The sequence below is a fragment of the Berghia stephanieae genome, chromosome 2, assembly GCF_034508935.2.
Source record: "Berghia stephanieae isolate SIO BIC M18660-M18661 chromosome 2, UCSD_Bste_1.3, whole genome shotgun sequence".
NCBI classification, from domain to species: Eukaryota; Metazoa; Mollusca; class Gastropoda; order Nudibranchia; family Aeolidiidae; genus Berghia; species Berghia stephanieae.
This window is the reverse complement of record NC_088361.1, coordinates 38,451,901-38,469,309: the sequence shown is the minus strand read 5'-3', so window position 1 is coordinate 38,469,309 and position 17,409 is coordinate 38,451,901. Positions and strand designations below refer to the sequence as shown.

The 17,409-nt window shown below is 34.8% G+C and overlaps 1 protein-coding gene across 40 annotated transcripts in view; it reads right to left on the bottom strand.

Moving 5' to 3' along the window:
- Positions 1 to 1,151: 1,151 nt before the first annotated feature.
- LOC144964833 (uncharacterized) overlaps positions 1,152 to 17,409 on the bottom strand; it is a 298,720-nt gene continuing 282,462 nt past the window's right edge. For 24 of the 40 annotated variants that reach the window (XM_078899514.1, XM_078899513.1, XM_078899494.1 and 21 more), the window contains 8 exons: positions 16,458 to 16,547; positions 12,983 to 13,284; positions 11,311 to 11,429; positions 10,399 to 10,529; positions 9,775 to 9,850; positions 8,431 to 8,514; positions 7,446 to 7,602; positions 1,152 to 6,796 (listed from right to left, as the gene is read on the bottom strand). In XM_078899514.1, the coding sequence (XP_078755640.1) occupies positions 4,529 to 6,796; positions 7,446 to 7,602; positions 8,431 to 8,514; positions 9,775 to 9,850; positions 10,399 to 10,529; positions 11,311 to 11,429; positions 12,983 to 13,284; positions 16,458 to 16,547 (3,227 nt within the window). In that variant the 3' untranslated portion in view covers positions 1,152 to 4,528. The remainder of the gene's footprint in view (positions 6,797 to 7,445; positions 7,603 to 8,430; positions 8,515 to 9,774; positions 9,851 to 10,398; positions 10,530 to 11,310; positions 11,430 to 12,982; positions 13,285 to 16,457; positions 16,548 to 17,409) is intronic. The other 16 variants (XM_078899524.1, XM_078899523.1, XM_078899515.1 and 13 more) reach the window with 1 other exon arrangement.

The following is a 17,409-nucleotide window of genomic DNA, read 5'->3' as shown; positions in this document are numbered from 1 at the left end:
CCTAGATCTACCCATGGTCACTCTGATTTGTCTTCTATTCGGCTACATATATCTGAATCTGTTTTCCCTTTTTCATGTTGCTCTATTGTTTGTTTTTTAAAGGGTTTTACGGCGCTTGCAATACATCACCGCCAGTATAAAGGAAGAAAATGGGATAGACAAATTCTAGAATTACAATTAAAGCACCCAAGCTGGGTGGGGCTCCGACCTCCCATAGTGGGCAGGGAGGTACTTACTGTGTCTTATATCCCCCTGTACCTGCTTTTCAATTGTTTCCTGTCATAATAATAATAATAATAATAATCGCGAAGTCCAAGGTTTGAGAGTTTTTTACCAAGATGAGGGTAATTTAAATCGACTTGCCGCTAGCGCAGTGAAGGGCGGGACATGGTGATGATGATGATGATGGTGATGATTGTGGTGGTGTTGGGGGTGGTGCTGCTGCTGGTGGTGGCATGGTGACCAGAAAAAAAAACCTGAGCAATCTCAATCCATATCAAATACAGAGAGCTACATGGAAAAGATGTTTAGAAGGCTTAGACAATGTTTTGTTTTCTTTTTAAGAGATTTACGGCGCTTGCAACACATTTAGGTTATATCAGCGCCAGTAAAAAGAAAGAAAATGGGATAGTAAAAAGTTCTAGAATTACAATTAAAGCACCCAAGAAAAAGTAAGACATAGGGGAACTGGGAACAAATGGGGATCAGATGAAGATTCCAAGAGCATACCACCAATGTACTTAGTTTGAGATCACCTATAAGTCTCATCCGGACACAAGCACCAAAATCCAACAAAGAGGAATACTCTCAAATGCTTACATTATACATTCAAACTAACAAATATAATAATACATAACAGAGAGATGATTTACAAGGAAAAAATATCATCTCCCAAAACAATAACTATGCATTTGACTGTTTCCCTCCCAGCTAGGACTCCGGCCAGGGCTAGGACAAAACCAAGTAATCTCATTCCAAGACAAAGACAGAAAGCATGTTGGAAAACAGATATAAGGGGATAGAAGACACAGTATGTACCCCCCCCCCCCCCCCTGCCCACTATGGGAGGTAAGGAATCCCACCCAGGCACGGACAATGTCCCCTCTTCAATTCACTCAGCACACAAAGCAAAACTATGAAAGCAAATCCGATTTTCAATCACAATGTTAATTTTTATTCATGGAAAAATTGCTGCAATCAAAGAGGAAAACTGTCCTCAAGGCAACAGGAGAGAAATTGGTAGTTGTAGTATGTTAAAACAAAGGCAAGTGATACGCTATACGTGAGCGGTACAACTAGCTGTACACATATACAAAACGCCATGCAATAGGCACGCTTTCAGCTCTCGTCAAATTCACAAATCATTTCATGGCTCTTCATTTATCAGAAAATCAAAATGCACCCCAAGAGGCTAATCCAAATCAGACACGGAGTATCCAGAGCAACTGATATTTATTCATAAGTTCAAGACATTTTACTAATCGTAACATAAACAAGACAAACATCATCAACTTAAGATTATATTATGGAATAACCTTTGAGTAGCTTTGTTTTTCAAAATCGATTGCAATAAAGAGATAGGAGGGCGGGGGAAGTACCATGTTCATATAATGTTTTTACATTTCTCCAATCCAATGCAAAATTGAAATATACGATTAAAATAAAAACAAAACATTATTTCTTCAATCCTAAGAAGTTTTTTCTCCATTCAAAACTTACAAATGAAATACATAATAATATCATCATCTCCTTTCCAAACACATGACGTGAATTGCACAAAAACAAACTGATTTAGCTGATTGGTTCAAACCCTTAGTTCTGACCAGATCCAACTAAGCTAATTCATGATATCACAATCAGAGCAATAAAGTGATAACCATAATTACAAGATATTGAATTACTAACTACCCCAATATATTAGTTATTTCCATCAGACAAAACTTCGAAATTCCTTGCCATTTTTCTAAATGGTTAACAAATTTACTCCGTGTTCCACCAAATAGATCAAAGAAAGTTGGAAAAGAACATAAGTGAATTGGCAACAAGCATTTGTATAATATAAATTATTATTTTTTAATAACTTCATTAATTACCATATAATACACAATTGAATCAATTTATAAGGTGTCAACACACACAAAAGAAATAAAATATAATCAAAATAAATTAATTTGAATCTTTCGCATTTATAATCATTTGCCTCAAATTAGCTATGAAGAAGGCAAGTCACTTTTACTCGTTGATGAAAAGCAGGAAGTTAATTTTGTAAAAAAAACGATCAAATTCTGATCCGCTTGGTAAATTGATATGTAGGACTACCATGAACTCAGAAATGTATAAGGTAAAAACAAATATCACTTGAATGTTTTAACTTCCCTGGCTCAGTTGGTAGAGCGTTTGCCTCACAAGCAAAAGGAACCGGTATCTGTCCATGATGCATTCAAGATTGTTTCCGACTCCTCTGTCCATCCACTGGGTCTGTAAGAGCGGGCAGGGAGAAAACTTCGTCAGACTAGTGTCCAATGTAAAGGGTAGCAAGCAATTGTAACAATCCCTTCATGCGACAGAATCTGGGATAAACTTCATTCCACAGGTCTTATTGCTCTGCAGAACTCTCCCCTCTTTAGCCTTATAGCAAAATCAGTTCGAAATTTACTGTAACCCGACATGATATCTTAAACGTTTTCACCCCAGTGAGCGCAAACAGCATTGCAATTCATACAACTTAGCTTCCTTGCTGTTACTTGATTTTTTTTAAAAGTAAGACATCAAAGTGAGATAGAGTAAATTGAACCCTGCCTGTAGACAGTTGACAGTTTGAATCTGATGAGGTATATCTTTGAATATGCATAGTAAGAATATGCAAACCTTAAACTAAAGGCAAAAAAAAGCATAAAGCAAGACTTTGGGCGTTGATATGACATAGAAAATGTTGAAGCATCATTCACTGTCAAGAAATAAAATAATAATAATAATAATAATAATAATAATAATAATAATAATAATAATAATAATAATAATAATAATAATAATAATAATAATAACAATAATAATAATAATTACACATTATTATAATAGTAATAATAATAATAATAAATAATAATTATTATTATTATTATTATTGTTATTATTATTTAAAAAAATAGGGTTTGTAAATGTATTTAAAAAAAGGTTTATAACTATTTTATGTTACAAAATACTGTACGAGACAACAAAGCCTACATAATGTATATCAATTTACAAGATAGAAAATAAATTATCTCTCACGCCACAGCCTACGAAATTCCATCATTTTGGAAGCAGCCTATTATATCCTTTCGCCCAACTAATAATTTACAGATAATATAAATGATATTTTTAAAAATTCAATTAACATTCAACATGTTAAATTATCAGGAAACAAATAATTATCATTAATTTAAAAAAAAATAAAATCTTGTTTAAACAAAAATAATTTTAAAACATTCATTGTCACAACCAAGCAAAATTATTATTATACAATTGCACTGATTCATTGAGAACGGGTGGTATTTAAATACGCTGGTGTAGTGGCAGTCTCTCGCACAGATTAAGAAGCAGAGAGAAAAAGAGAGATGGGGGGGGGGGGGGGGGGGGATAAAGTAGCTTTGAACCCAATCTTGATTGGATTGGTAGTCAAAATAGAGAAGAGAAGGGGGGCGAGTTAAATGGATAGGAAATGACAGTAGATTATATTATATATTCTAAACTGGACAATGCTAAATCAGAACGTGCTGCTCCTTCAGTATCAAGTAATTTCTTGCATTGCGAGCCATTATAGAGAGGGCATTAAAACAAATCTATTTCTATAAGCGAAGTGAAAATTAAATAGATAAATATATTTCATTTTCACAATTGCGTCAAACAAAAGTCAATCAAGGAAATGGAACAATAAAATTTAATTTTTTTTTTTTTTTTTTTTTGAGTTCTTAGTAATTTTATTGTCTATCATTTAGAATTCTATCTTGATCATCCGTAAGTAACAGCCTGTTAAAATAATTGATATCAACATTACCTAAATATGAACAAATAATTTCAGCATATTCAATTAGTAATCTAGAATTTTAGCTACTCAGGTTTGTGAATTATCTTTTAATTTATTTGTACGTTATAGCCAAACTGAAACGTTCCCATTGCTTCACATAAAAACCAAACTAGAGGTAACAATGTTTGGAGCTCTTATGGTATTGAAATCAAAAGGGGAGAACTTAGATGTCTAATAACAGGCACCACGCTATCTTTCATGCCTAAGTACTTCTAACATATTCTCTGCTAATTCCACAGTCTCCAATTAAAAATTGTGCATTTCTTTTCCCTTAGCTTCCTTTACTATACAAAGCGTAAAAATAAATCTCATTTCATGTTTTCCATAGAATATAAAATTGCAATGTATATTCACCCCTATTTTCTATATCTTGGAAATAATTGTATTTTTCAAAAAAATGTTAACAACCATTAAATCAAATTTCAAGAAACCTAAGTATTACAGTATGACTGACCATTAGCATCACTATAAATCCACCCCATTCAAAGTTTTCCTTCTGGTCGGAACCCTCGTGTCAGGTGGGGTAACTGGACTCTTGGACAAAAGACTTGAGTGGCGTTTCGGCGGCTCTGGTTTGGGCTTGTTACTACTGCTGGAGCTTCTTATATTGACAGATGCTGACCTCATGACCCCACCAGCTACGGACTGCTGGGACCCCATACTACTGGTGCCCGAATTGCTGCTACTCGTGCTCTCACTACTACTGCCTCTCTCTGTCCTATCCACGCAAGTTGTAGAAACCATTGGAGCTTGTGGGTTGGAGAATCCACTTGAAATGGTGTTGTTGTTGTTGAGTGGATTCATATTGACATTCACAGCATTTCCATTATTGGCGTTTTTGTTGCTGTTCACTTTGTCTAACATTTGCTTTGGAGACATATTTTGACTTTGAAGATCTGGTCTATTAAGATTGGCATATATCCCTGTTGCAATGTCTTTCTCAAAAGTAGACAAAACTTTTTGCTGAGATGCAGGTTTGGGGGTTGAGGAGAGAGGCCCCCCTGACAATCGGTGTTGTCCAAGAATTCCACCAACAAACTGAGGCATTTCCTTTTGCTCTTGTAATTGCTGCTGCTGCTGTTGCTCAGCTCCATTAAGATCAAGACCTGTCATGGAGGTGGGACGACTTCCCTTTCTTGGCGGTGGCGGAGGTGGTACTTTTTTCTGTTTATTTGCTGTAGAAGAGTCTGAGTCCTGTTTGGGAGGAACAGAACTGGGTGTTGCTGCAGGAACAGATGAAGGTGGAGGTGAAGTGGGAATGGAGTCGGTCGTGATATCTGTGGGGGGTGTGATTGTGAAAGTTCCTGGGTTGGTGGGAGACTTGGGGCTGGCCACTCCAGATAACACAAGATTGATTGTTCCACCAGGAGTGATTTGGGCAATGGAGTTAACAGTCGATATCGGCAATGGGGCTGTTTTGGGTGACACAACTGGTGTTGGTGACGATGGGGGTGAGACCCAGGCACTTGAAAAAGCGCTTCTGGCTGCTTTTCTGTAAGGCTTGTTGGATTTGTTATCCCCCTCCTCTTTGCCAGGGTTGTTGTCCAGCACCGTGTGGCCATTCAGTTGTCTATCAGCGGCAGAAGCCGACAATGTCCTGAATGACTTTGTGGGACTGGAATCTAATGAATAGGCTTTACTGATTGGTGGATTTTTGGAGATTGAAGAAGAAGAAAATGGTGCTCCACTAGATTTGGGTCGCTCTTTAGCATTTATATCAAAATCCTCTGAAGTCACCAGCGGTGCTGCTTTGTTGGGGACATTAGAAACTGCAGTAGTTTTACCTGGTGAAAATTGCCGTGGGGGTTTTGTAAAAACCGGAGGTCTGAATGAAGTCTGGCTTGAGCCAGATGTGGATGCAACAGCCTCTGAATTGGTTGATGTTGATACAGAGGCATCTGATTTCTTGGATGAGTCTGTCGCTGTGCTGACTGAGTTCGTTGCCGGACCTGTTCCTGCCTGAACCTGACTGCTGAGACGCTCAGTCATCTCTGTTAAAGGAATATTTGCTGATTTCACACTGTTGCTGATACTGTTGGTAGTATTTGTATTGCAATTGTTGTTAAGGTTGTCAACATTGTAAGGGGATTTAGGAGGTGGTGGAAGGAGGTCAGAAGCAATATTACTACTGGTGTTGTGTGCAGGCATAGCTGATACAGTGGCTGTAGGTTTTTCTGAAAGTTTACTTGTACTGGATGCTGTCGATGAGACGGTAGAGAGACTGGCAGAGTAGGATGATGAGAATGGTTTGATGGCAGGGCCTGATGACAAGGATACAGGCATTTCTGTGTGAGTTGGGGATATTGATGATGGCATTGATGATGATGATGATGATGGTGGATCTGAAAATGTTACAGATGGTCGAGAGGATGATGATGTAACTGTTGATGATGACGATGTAGTAGATGATGATGATGATGATGATGATGATGATAATGATGAAGATGATGACGATACAACTGGAGCTTCTTGTGTTCCAAAATAATTGTTATGTAATGGTGTTGGGTTTGCTGACACAGAACAATGAGAACTAATAGCAATTGGATCTTCCTGAACAGGCTGCTTCTCGGCATTCAACACTTGCTCTGGGCTCTCTTGCCCTTCTTCCAACTTATCATCATGGCTGCTGCAGGGACGAAGACCTTTTGATGCCATTTCCAAACTTTTACCAAACTTTAAGGCTTCCTTCTGGGTGCTAATTTTCTTCATTCTTTGTCTTGCTGCTTCTCTAGCCTGAAACAAAAGGAAGAAAAGGGACAGCAAATGAGTGCAATTTGACAACATAAAATAAAGTCTTGTAAAAAAAATAATAAAAGGTACAATAGATTCCCTTTAAAAAAAAAGGATTAAAATATTTTACAATGAAATAAATTAAAACATTTCCAAGTTTGCAAGATTGCATGGTAGGATTTATATCCATACACACACACACACACACACACATACACACACACACACACACACACACACACAAATACACCCTACTTGCCTGATTTTAAGACTGCCCCCTTCCCCCATCTTTTCTATTTATTGAGTGAGAGTACCTACCTGCATCAGTCAAGTATTGTATTCATGTGCAACAGATGCCAAAACTAAAAAAAAATTTTTTTTAATTCCGTATTTTTTTCCGCCATAAAAGAGGACACTTATCCTCCTTTGAACAAAAAATTAATTTAACTCATAACATTTCATAATTTGAATGTTGAACTCTATCCCACCCTAATATGAAACCAGATTGAGGCAAAATGGATCACACGTTGAGTGTACGCACACAATAAATAAGAAATGACCAATTTCAGTGAACCTCAACCCGTTTTCATGAGATCCGGCATCTATGGCATAGTTTGAAGGTCCCGCTTCACAACAATGAGTAATTCCTCACCTCTAATTTCTGGACTCGTCTATCATGGTCTGGCACCAGCGCGCGTATGTTTTCAAGGAGGGTTTTCTTTGGGTCTTCCTCTGTGGTCATTGTCGCTGCAGTGGAGGTGGCGATGTTTGGAATATGAGGTCGGTGGTGATCCTGAACTGATGCAAGCCTGTGATACAAAGGATGACAAATTGTTAGAAAACTTCTCGTTTTGTCTGTGCCGTTTACATATTTGTAATCCCTGCTGATCTAGATTAGAATATTTTGGATGGTATTACTATTAGCTGATGGCCTAAAATATACTCCTGAGTTTGACTTAAAACTTTAAATATCTGTTGCTTTGAAAGAAAAAGAAAAATTACTACAGATTTATCTAAACTAAAAATAGGCGTACTAAGGATTTATCAAAGTACCAAAAAGTCCTGAGTATAAGTGCTACAGCAACAAAGTTTCCATTTTAACAAGTGATATAGAATTTTAAAAGATTAGGTAGTTCTGACGTTGGAGAGAGAAAAAAAAATTGTATTTCTTCCACATTTTTTGTAGTTATAGGCATGTCTGTATATATTTCATAATAAAGTAAATATTCACAGTTAATTATAAAGTAAATATTCACAGTTATACAGAGCACTAATAAAGTTTGTCTTTTTCTATGTACTTTATAATTGTAAAAAGTTTGGAACAGTTAAGTGTGTTAGTCTATAATAAGGTATAAATTCTTAACATTTGAATTAATGTCACAGAAATGACATTGTTTTTATCATTATCCTCAAATCATTCTTGCCTTCTGCTTTATAAAAAGCGAAAAAATCATGAAAGTTTTGTCTAATTTTTGTTTTAACACATTTTCTCCGTCCAAAAAATTAATCATTATCTAGTTATATGCACACCATATGGAAAATAAAAAGATATAAAAAAATCTAAGAATGTTGTTACGAATTATATCAACTATCTTATCCTTTTCCTTAAGTCTGTGTGTCCGCACCAGCAATCTTACCGTTTCAGAGTGTACAAAGTCCCTGTGAGTTTCTTGCATCTCATTAAAGATTTTTCTATCTTGGAAGGCTCTTCAACCAAAAAGCTGAGAAAATTTATGAGAAATCAAAGAAGTTAACTTTAGGTAGCCTTTGTAACAATTTTAGAATCATAATTGTAAAAACAACAAAAGTAACTTTAATTTGATTCAACACACACACAGACACACACACACACACACACACACACACACACACACACACACACACACATACGGAAGGAGAGAGAGAAAGAGAGAGAGAGAGAGAGAGAGAGAGAGAGAGAGAAAGAGAGAGAGAGAGAGAGAAAGAAAGAAAGAGAGAGAGAGAGAGAGAGAGAGAGAGAGAGACATACAAAATAGATTTAGTTCAGTATTTTGCATTAGTATGAAAAGCAGTACCTATGTATTGTATAGTGCTCGACAAGTTATGGGATTTAACAAATAACAAAAATAATATAATCATGGGCCATCTCACAATAATCAATCGGCATGATTACTTGGGAAAACTTTACATATTTTTTATATTTTTTCCGCTTTATCTTTAAGTATTTCACAACCCTATCAGAGTTTTTTCTAACACCAATCCCTGCATCAATTTTTTTTCACGTTCATTCTCAAACTATAAAATCATGCAAAACGGAACTTGCTCTCAAGTCTAGGCCTATTCATTCTTTGATGACAGAAAATAGTTTACAACAGAAATGCATACTCTAAAGATTATAAGGATTAAGTCATCACAACTCAGTTAAACACTCAACCCTAACACAGACTATATCCGTAGTATGCCCAGGGTTAGTTTTACCCCATGCTATTTATTACATTTTTCTGAGACAAAGTATAGGCGTAGTATCGAAGCTAATGTTCTTAATGTTTACATGTTCATGGTAGTTGAATACAAAAATCTATGAACATGCTCATTTTTAACAGATTTTTTTCCAATTTTGAAAAGTAGCGAAAATCTCTAGGATTGAGTGAGTTAACCTCTGTGGCTTAATAATCGACCAGTAACCGAGCTGTCTAGTGTTCAATCCCCAGTCTTTTCTTATGTATATTTATTTCTACTTTTTCTGGAAATTATTTTTTAAAATAAATCTATACAGAATTTTATCAAAAACAATCATGTCAACCTTCCTAAAATGGAGGTCAAACAAAAGACTTTATTATTGCTGAGAAATGTACTGACATAACGCCATTCAATTTTTCTTTCTTTTAGGTGAGACTGACATTAAAATATGAAAATTAAGTTAGAATTGAATTATTTGCTCGCCTTCTGTCATGTATTATTTTAAAAATTTATTATTTGATTACAACACAAAAAATACTTACTTTTCCTCTGCTTTGACAATTGTCATTTCGTTCCTCATGACCTCCGCCATCTTTTCCTGTACTTCTGGAAATTGGGCTTGAAAGGAAATTATACGAGATAATCATATAAATATTATGATCATATTAATATAATTATTAATCAGAATGCTATAAGTCCGCAAGTAGTAGAACAACAAACAGCATTCCTATTTGTAATTGCCTAGAATTTAAAGTGGGATCTGGGATCATATTTTAGCTTTTTTTTTTTAAATAATGGTACCAAGGCTATTAGTAGTAATATGAATTATGTGATAATATCTCTACAAAGCAAATGGTGATAACATTTTCTTTTAAGATAAATTGATATGACAACTGTGACTGCGTCGGCAGTGGAAATTGTTCATAAAAATATTGAGCTTAAAATTTGTTGTTTATAAGACTTTATCTAAATATTCTTTGACAATATGTCAACAGAAGTTGTTGTTGTTGATGATGATGATGATGATGATGATGATGATGATGATGATGATGATGATGATGATGATGATGATGATGATGATGATGATGAGTCAGGAATCCTTATATTACCCTTCTCCCGCGTTTGATAAACAATTCAAGGCAGATTTGTTCCGAGTAAAAACTTACCCTTTAGGTCAGCCAGATTCTTTGTGATGTTGCTGAGCAGCAGAGCCATGCCTTCTACGTCAGTCAACTGGACACGACACTGATGGTTAAGGATGTCGTAGCGGAGCTCTTCCACACTACTTTCCAAGTCACTGTTATGAAGTAATGAAGACAAGTAACCCATCATGTCATATGGCATGTTATTAAATTAAGGCTTGATGGAAAATACTTTTAAATGTTTCATTAAATCAGTAAATCTGCATAAGAGGCATTTCAATATGTATACTAGATTCATGAGTTTTCAGCTTGTTGCCGTATTCCACAAGCATTTATTTAAAAACAAATTTACCCTAAATATAAAGTTCTATTAGACGTCTATATGAATAAATACAGGGGTTTGTATCTGGAATTGTGAAAAACTGAATAGAGTTAAAAACAAACGGTTTTCTGTACATTATATAACAAACTTTGGAATTTTATTCAAACTAAAACTAACTGTAAACAACTTTTCTAATAATATTCTGAAAAGTCACCATGTCTATCCATTGTAGATCGGGAACGGTGACACAAACTTTCCCATACTCAATCTAACATCACACATAATATATTATTTTAAAATTTCTTTGAATAATTTAATCTAGTTTTCTGGCGATGTATTACACAATGATTTTGGAGATAACATGGGGGAAATGAGTAAAATAGAACTAACTATCTGTAAGCACGTAACTTAGGTATTTACAAAGCTTTACTTTACTGTAAACCAAAATGGTCAAGAAATGCCCAATACCGGACTCTGTAACGTGTGAAAACGGATCTATGTATGAAAGACGACCACAGTTCTTGTGTAATGTCACTGTCTTGTGATCTCAACACATGTATACCAGATCCATCACAAGCAAAGGCATAAAATAATATTTATTATTTTCTATTTACCCAAGCTCATTGTCCACATGAACTTTGTCACTGACATAGGCCGTCTTCCTCTTGGTGGCCTCCACACGTTTGTGGAAGTTTACCTGGTTGTCAGCTCCAGGTACAGACGAAATCACCACCTAGGGAAGGACAACATTTACATATTATATATAATGCAATTTGTAAGTCATTTCCTATCTAATACCCTACGTCTCACCATACTCGCATTCTTGCCATTTATTAATCCACATTGTAAAGAAATATTCAAAAGTAGTTTGTTTTTACGAGTTTCCATGCGTATGGTACAGCATTAGGTTATTTTTGTCTTGTTTTGATTGACATAAGACTTGATTGACTGGCAGTGGGTTGGGTCCCAGAGGTTGCCGACTGTGATGGTAGTGACTAGTGGATGATAACGGCTTTAGTTTGGTTGACATAAATAAGAGTTTGTCATTTTTTAAGGAGCCCCAGTAACGGTTAAACAGAGGGAAGTTTGATATAAAAATATAAATTAAACTCCCTTTTCCCACCTCATGTGAAATCTTCCTTTAGGGTCTAATATTAGAAAAGACAGATTATCCAGACGTCGAAGAGGTAATAATTTTAGATCCATAAGCAATCTGTTGATGTGAATGAGATTGAGACTACTCAAAAGTTCACACTAGACACCAGGACCTGACAGAATGGATACACTCAAAGTCGTTTAGAAATCCTTCAGTAACATGAGGCCGATGAAGCCGGAATTTATTCCGTTTTCTGTCACTGTAACGCTACATTCACAGTAAATATTGCTTATTACTATTCAGACTATGTAATTCAATGTATATACTGTCAGATCCAAAAGCGTAATTTACCCAATCAATACTCTCTCTCTCTCTCTCTCTCTCTCTCTCTCTCTCTCTCTCTCTCTCTCTCTCTCTCTCTCTTTCTCTCTCATATATATATATATATATATATATATATATATATATATATATATATATATATATATTTATATATATTTATATATATATATATATATATATATATATATATATATATATATATATATATATTTATATATATATATATATATATATATATATATATATATCCATCTATCTATCTATATACCTACCTGCAAATCTATATATCTCTATCTATCTATCTATCTATCTATCTATCTATCTATCTATCTATCTATCTATCTATCTATCTATCTCTATATCTATCAATCTCTCTACCTATAAATCACCTATCTATCTATCTATCTATCTTTCTATCCATCTGTTCCTCTTTCTGTCTATCTATCTGTCAGTCTGTCTGTCTGTCTGTCTGTCTATGTTTTTTTTTGTTTGTTTGTTGCTTTAGGTCTCTTCCAACACAACTGAGGTTATATGAGAGACCGCTGAAACAAAAAAACAAGCAATCTAACAAAAATAGTACAAATGTAAATCAAAATCATAACCTAAAGATATCATAAGCTAAATTATAAATAACCAAGAACAAACAGGCAGAAGATTTACAGAAAAAAAATATCCCCTGTCAAAAATACAATCACAAACCAAAGAAGCAGGATAGGATGGTAAAGAGAAGAAGAAACGACATCACTATCGGATCGTACACCCATGCGAACTTCATAGGTATATGATTCAAGGGTGATGCTCCCATCCAACCACCCGCTGTCTGTCTATGTGTTTATCTTATCACGAACCTTGATGGAGTTGGCAGCCTTCATGAATTCTTCTCTCATGGCCTCCACGTTGAGCTGCGTTTGTCTCCTCAACACTTGGAGGTCCGACTTGAGCCTAGTCACTTGGTTGCTGATGTCGGCTGGTACCATAGCGTTGGCAGTGGGTGATGGTTGGGTTGCTAAGGTTGCTGACGGTGGGACCGTGGTGGTAGTGACTGTGGTGGATGATGATGGTGGTAAAGATGGGGAGATGGGAGGGGCAGTCATGTTGTTGTTACTTGTCCCCGTTGACGGCCTCTGCCCATCATGAATATCCGAAAGACCTGAGACAGTGGAAAGGTAAGACTTTTAAGAATTTTTCACATCGTTACTGTCAGATAGTAATAAATTATTTTATTCCTGCCGAGATGCACTTTGACGGACACACATATTCACAAAAAAGACAAACAACCACTCACATAAACACACGATATATTTGAATAAATAATGCACGTCATGTTTAATTGGATTTCCCCCCTGACATTATGAATTGGCACACGCAATGTTGCTGCTGTTGTCTTTATTTTTTGCTTTGTTTTGTTTTGTTTGTTTGTCTTTGTTTTTCTTAACAGTTTTAATATTTAAAAAAATAAATAAGAAGTTAAGGTTAAACACCCCTTAAAACTCAGGAAGATTACAATATTTTATAATGATTGAAACAATTTGTTTTCCAAATCCATGTGTTGGAATATATTGCATTTTTTCCCATAATCATTGATAGTTACACATTTTGTTTCGTTACTTTTTAATTTCAAATTATTAAAAAGATCTAGACGATATGCATTGATTATTACAAGGCTTCTTATCTTCTTGTCACAATACAAAATTCAAACCCATTTTCCAATACACAAGCTTAAATCTGCGTGAATATATCGATTTTCTTGCACTTTCCCACAAAATGAGATGGGAACAAGAGCAATCATTATCTATCCTGGAAAATTAAGAAGAAGAAAAAAACAGTAGCTTGGAATGCCGTATTTAAATCAAATACTGATTATCTTTAGTAAAAATATAACCATTTTGAACCAGATATATAGGGACTGGAAATAAACAACAACAACAGCATAAATTAGCTTAACAGGCATTTGATTCCTTAATACAATCTCTGTGGTTTAATGGTAGCACGTCTGGCCGATTATCAGAGAGGGTGAGGTTCATTCCCAATTTTTTAAAAAGCCGCCCGTGTAAAACATGATAAATACAAATAACAGACTATCATTGCAAATGATAGAGTATGTGTTATTATTTTTCCAATTTAATTCACACCCAAAATTCATGCAATGGGAATATATCACTTATCATTAACGAATCCTATATTATGTGTAAGTAGGCAGCCTATAATCATTCAAAGGCAATTCTTACTAATTTACAAAATCATAAAAGCAGGCTATACAGGGTTCTCAAAAAAAATATTATTGAATAGTACAGTGTGATAGAAAAATAGGGTATAGAAATGGACTTATTAATTAAAAACTCTATTTAATGTCCATTGTATTAGAATCCCGTCCCACGTTTAAAGGATTACAGTGTATTTGACAATTCGACCTTTTAAATGAACACCGAACTGGATTAATCAAGCACAGAGAAGAGGGGAAAACACTCAACAAATTGAAACAAAACACAAAACACAAGCACATTCAGATGGAAAAGGCAAAGTAGAATGCATAGACTGCCTGTAAATAAATTAAATAATTTTACATTCAAAATCTTTGAGACTTTATAAATAAAGATGCAGTTTAGGACAATTCGCCATGCACATATAGCAGGATACAATCAGGTACCGACATACAAACATAGAGAGATATGATATTACCACATCCACTTCATTAGTATTAAACTATATATATATGTATTTTTAATCAATGCACGTGTATGCACGCCTATCATTATTATTTTCTTACAATACATGCTATGGTATCAACACAGAATGTATTTTTTTAAATTAATAAAATGTTTCATGATTCCGGTATGTTTTGTAAATATATAGATATCTTAAAATTATTAGCAGAATATAGATATGCATTAGGCAAAACAAGCATTTATAAGTCATAAACACGTTTGGTACAGTTTAAAATATCAAATAGCAATAGCCATCTCCAGTAAATCTCAATACAAACAAATGGAAAAGAAATATCGTGGTTTCTGTTGCCGGCTTGTCCTAATGATGGAAAAGGAAGTTTGGAAATGAGTGGGTGAAATGGTAAAATTAAAAAGGTTAATCAGAAGGTCTGAGGTTCGATCCCCAGTCGAGGTCGATTGATTTTTGGGATGGTTTTTTCCTTGTATTTTTCTTTCTTGCTTTGTCTGGCACCTTTCATATATAAACTCGTTAACTTCTTTATCTTTAAAAAAGAGTTGGGTTTTTTTTACTCAAGCTATGCAATTCCTCTTAGAAAAACACACACACACACACATTAGCCTAGTCAATCTTTCACGAATTGAGTAAACTGATGTAAATTACAGTAAAATCAAGGTTGTTGATGTGTAATTTCATATAATTTGAAGGGCCGTGAGGCTCAGAGGCTCAGAGGCTCAATGGCAATAGTTTTTCCTTCGTGCCCGAAAGGTACCGAGTTTGACTACCCGCTGCGCTGTGTGGCTTTGAGCAAGTCACATTGTCTTAGCAAAATTTAGCTCACTTTGCAGTGCTAAATTACGCTGACGCTTGGATCATTCCAGTCTTCCATTTGACCATAACTTGACAAATTTCCCATTGGGGATGAGAAAAGGGAATTTTAATTATTTATTGATTTGTTTTATGTTAACCAATTTATTTATTTGTATTCATTTATTTATTCACTTATTCGTATTTGTTAGCCCGTCTTGTATTTTTGTATGTAAATCTAAATTTTCGCTTTTTAAGTATGTTTGCTGATATATAATTTTATGTATAAGCATATCTATCACATCACCACACTGGAAAAAATATATCATAAGTTACAGTCATCAAAAAAAAATTTAAAAATTAAAAAATCAAAGTTATAACAGGTGCAATGATAAAAAAACGGACACCTTAAAATAATAAATCAAACATATTTTCAAAAGTGCACAACAACAACAACAAAAAAAAAAAACAAACAAACAAACAAAAAAAGACAGAAAATAGAAGCAGAAGCTGAGGATCACATTAATTTATCATTCGATATCAATTTTAAAATAGTGAGTGGACTGCCTACATAATTTTGTAGGTCTGTCCCGGAAACATGTACACCGTGACGATCATGATTAGCAAAAAACAAGCTGAAGAAAAAAAATTATAAAAAAATTATAAAAACACCCAGCATATTTAGCGACTTAATTTCACAACAACAAAAAATAAAATAATGATATTATGATTATTGATATAGCAGGATAAAGAGATAGAGCCACAGGGGATAAACAGGAGTGGGTATAATGATGACGATGATGATAATATTAATATGTACGATAGGTTGTGTGGATAATATATCAATATGACCTTTAGAAGTGGCAGAAGTAACGTGGGCTACATGGTTAGTTGGAACAAGAGATGAGATCGAGGTAGGACTAGTAGTCTCTTCAGATTGTTCTGAAAATTGTAAAATTGAGTTAAAATCTGGGATTAGAATAAAATCAGTGGGTTTTTTTCTGGGTTGTTTTTTTTTAAAAGACATTCTTCTTCGGTTGAGCTTTTATGTGATATGGCACGCACAACATACCCCGAACCATTTGTAAAAATCCCAAATCAGAAAACGCAAAGAAGGGGCCTGGTTGATGGGGTATAACATACAAAAGAGGTTACATTCTGAAAACTATATTTTTAAAAAAAATTAAAGCTTCCGTCATTGTTACATTTTGCAAATTTATGAGTACGAGGACTATTTATATCGCATATAAAATATTGAAAAGGAGAGACAAGTTTTATTAATAAGACCACAAAAAGCCCTGTGGAAGTCTTGTTGCTTCAATCCGCTATTCAAATCAACACAATTTCTACATCATTCATTTATACAATCAGACCAGCTGCAGTAAATGTCTATTTGGCATTTTTTTTTCATTCCGTGGTATGACCCATGGTGATTTGTAAATTGAATGGTGTTAGGTTATTTACATATTTGTCATCATGTATTCAGGCAAACCATTGTCACGGGCATTTCAGAGAGACAGAGAGAGAGAGAGGAGGGAGTATGAGAGAGAGAGAATGGAGGGCGAGATGGAGAGAGAGAAAATGAGTGAAAGAGACAGAGACAGAGAGAGAGAGAGAGAGAGAGAGAGAGAGAGAGAGAGAGAGAGAGAGAGAGAGTGTCACACGTTTCTATGAATGCGTGTCTGTCATAATAAAACACACATCTTTTATTGCGGGCAGGGGAGGGGCAACATGAAACAATTTACGACCTTTTTCTACTTTAAAAGACACAACAAAACAAGTTTTAAAAAATAAAATAAAATAA